Raw genomic sequence first — 2,377 nt, forward strand, 5'->3', positions numbered from 1 at the left:
CCGCAGCCAGCCGCGCCCTCTCCGCGCTCGCGCACCACGCGTGCGCCCTGTCAGAGTCCCCCCGGCGCGGGCCTTCCTGCCCAGTGTCTTCTTGGTGAACATCGCCGCCGCCACCCTCGGCCCTGAGGGCTCGGAGAGCGGGGCTGCTGTCGTACCCTAACTGAAAGAAGCCGAGAGTGCTGGAGAATCCCGGCTGTGGCCCGGGACGGTCTCGATCCTTTATCTTCAAGCCTTGCGAGCGATGCGGAGAGGAAAAGACAGGCGCGCAGAGACTGTGGGGCGGGGCTTACGCCGAGCTCCAGGTTCCTGGAGACCGGGTACGCGGACACTCCGCCCCCTTTCTGCATCGACACCGCCCCCGGGATGCTGGCTCTGGCCCCTCTTGGTGTCCCGGACCTCTGGACCGGTCGCTGAGTCGGCTGGTGTCTGCCGAGTTTTACAGAACGATAATCGGCTGCCGGAGCTTGGCGAGTTAGGAGTGTGGCCTTTGAGGTCAGCGCTGGGTCAAAATCACGTCCTAGCCCTGTGACCTCTTGGAGCCTGAATTGCCTTCTTGGTAAAATGGGGAGGATAGTTCCATTCAGAGTCCCGTCCAACCTCACGCCGAGCCGGGGAGATTAATGACCCAGTGTGTAAGAAGCACCCCGGAGACCGAAAGCACTAGCTCCCCGGGCTTCGATTTCACACCACCTACAAATACACAGCTCAGAGCCTTGTGGTTAGGAGGACCTGGGCCGTTAGAGGCTAAGCGGTATTTACTTTATCATCAGCCCGTTTTTCCAGTTCTAGAGTACCCACCTGCCCTAAAAATAGGATGCTCCTGCCATCCTCATACAATTGCAGTGATTTTTAAGTTCCTGGTAAGTTCCTTATAGTCCTGTCCCTTTCCAGTCAAGTACCTGTTGGATAAAGTAGAAACTTTATCAAACTTCCTTTTTTTAAACCCTGACTTTATAAAAAATAGCCATGGTTTTTTAAAAAAATATACACAAGCTTACCAAAAAGTAGGTACTAGTTACTATTTTTCCTTCGGACCCACTCCTCACAGGTAACCTAATAAATTTCTTGGATACGTTAAAATGCTTAAATATATGCTGAATGAATATCCTTCAATGAGTTTTCTGTCTATGCAAACACAAATGTATGTACGTTGCCTTTTCTCTAACAATATAGACATTTATTAAAGAGCTGCATGGTATGGTAGTCCATATGGTTGCACTGTAATCACTCTGCTCTTGATAGGCATTCATGTTGTTTGTAATTTATTATTATAACAATGTTTCAGGGGAGATCCTTGAACAGCACATGAAGTATCTGACTCAAGCTTTGAGCTGTTTTCCAGGAGCTGAGAAGCAGTTTGGTGATGTCAAAAGAACACGGGTTTGGAATCTGAAGGTACTAGCTGGGAGAGGAGCTGCTTATATGACCATTGAAAAATGGTTGTTCTTGGTCTGGGAAAGCTTGGTGGGATCCCCTTTGATCCAGTCATTTTATTTAGGAAATAATTAAGTGAAGAAGATGGCCTCAGTGTAGCCATCAGGCAGGCACACTCAACCAGCCAGTGAGGCAGGAGGTCACACTAGATCACCTTCTCAACTTGTTCTGGAGTCAGAGAGACTTTGGTTCAAATGCTAGCCTTGACATCCTGCCCATCCCTTAAAAGCTGTGAGATTTTGCATAAGTCACATCACAATGTCTCAGAGCCCTCATTTCCACACAGGATGGTTGTGACAATTTAGAGATGTTTGTAAATCACCTGGCACATACAGGCACACCTTGTTTTACTGCACTTTACAGATACTGCATTTTTAACAAATTGAAGACAAGATCCACCAGCGAAAAGATTACAATTCGCCAAAGGCTCAGAAGTTAGCATTTTTTAGTAATAAAACATTTTTTAATTGTGCTTTTTTTAGACATACTATTGCACTCTTAATAGACTACAGTATTTTGTAAAACATAACTTTTATGTGTAAAAACATCTGTGACTCACTTTGTTGAGATACTCACTTTATTGCAATGGTCTGGAACCGAACCCGCAATATAGCCAAGGTATGCCTGTATAGGCATGTGATAAACTAACTAATGCTGTTAACGGAGACCATTCTGTACTGACTCATTCATACTTTCAGCCATCTCCTATTGTAGATTCCAGCACACATTTCCAAGGCAGCCTCCTGATATCAGGGCTACAGGGTACTTTTGAGAAGTAGAGCAGAAGTGGCCATTATGAAGACCAGATTCCTGACTTGCCTGCATGTGTCTTCTGAAAAGCAATAAGCATTAACTCCTTTATTTAGTAACTATTTAAATAGTAACTATTTAATTTATTTAGTAACTATTTATTATTATGTGCCACAGATTATAGAGCCTTTTC

At 45.6% G+C, this 2,377-nt stretch overlaps 1 protein-coding gene across 1 annotated transcript in view; it reads right to left on the reverse strand.

The window, feature by feature from the left end:
* Positions 1–102, reverse strand: part of RAB35 (RAB35, member RAS oncogene family) — a 17,838-nt gene extending 17,736 nt beyond the window's left edge. The window contains exon 1 of the mRNA XM_006908709.2: positions 36–102. Within this exon, the coding sequence (XP_006908771.1) occupies positions 36–102 (67 nt within the window). The remainder of the gene's footprint in view (positions 1–35) is intronic.
* Positions 103–2,377: the final 2,275 nt, after the last annotated feature.

The sequence above is a fragment of the Pteropus alecto genome, unplaced genomic scaffold, assembly GCF_000325575.1.
Source record: "Pteropus alecto unplaced genomic scaffold, ASM32557v1 scaffold113, whole genome shotgun sequence".
Classification (NCBI taxonomy): domain Eukaryota; kingdom Metazoa; phylum Chordata; class Mammalia; order Chiroptera; family Pteropodidae; genus Pteropus; species Pteropus alecto.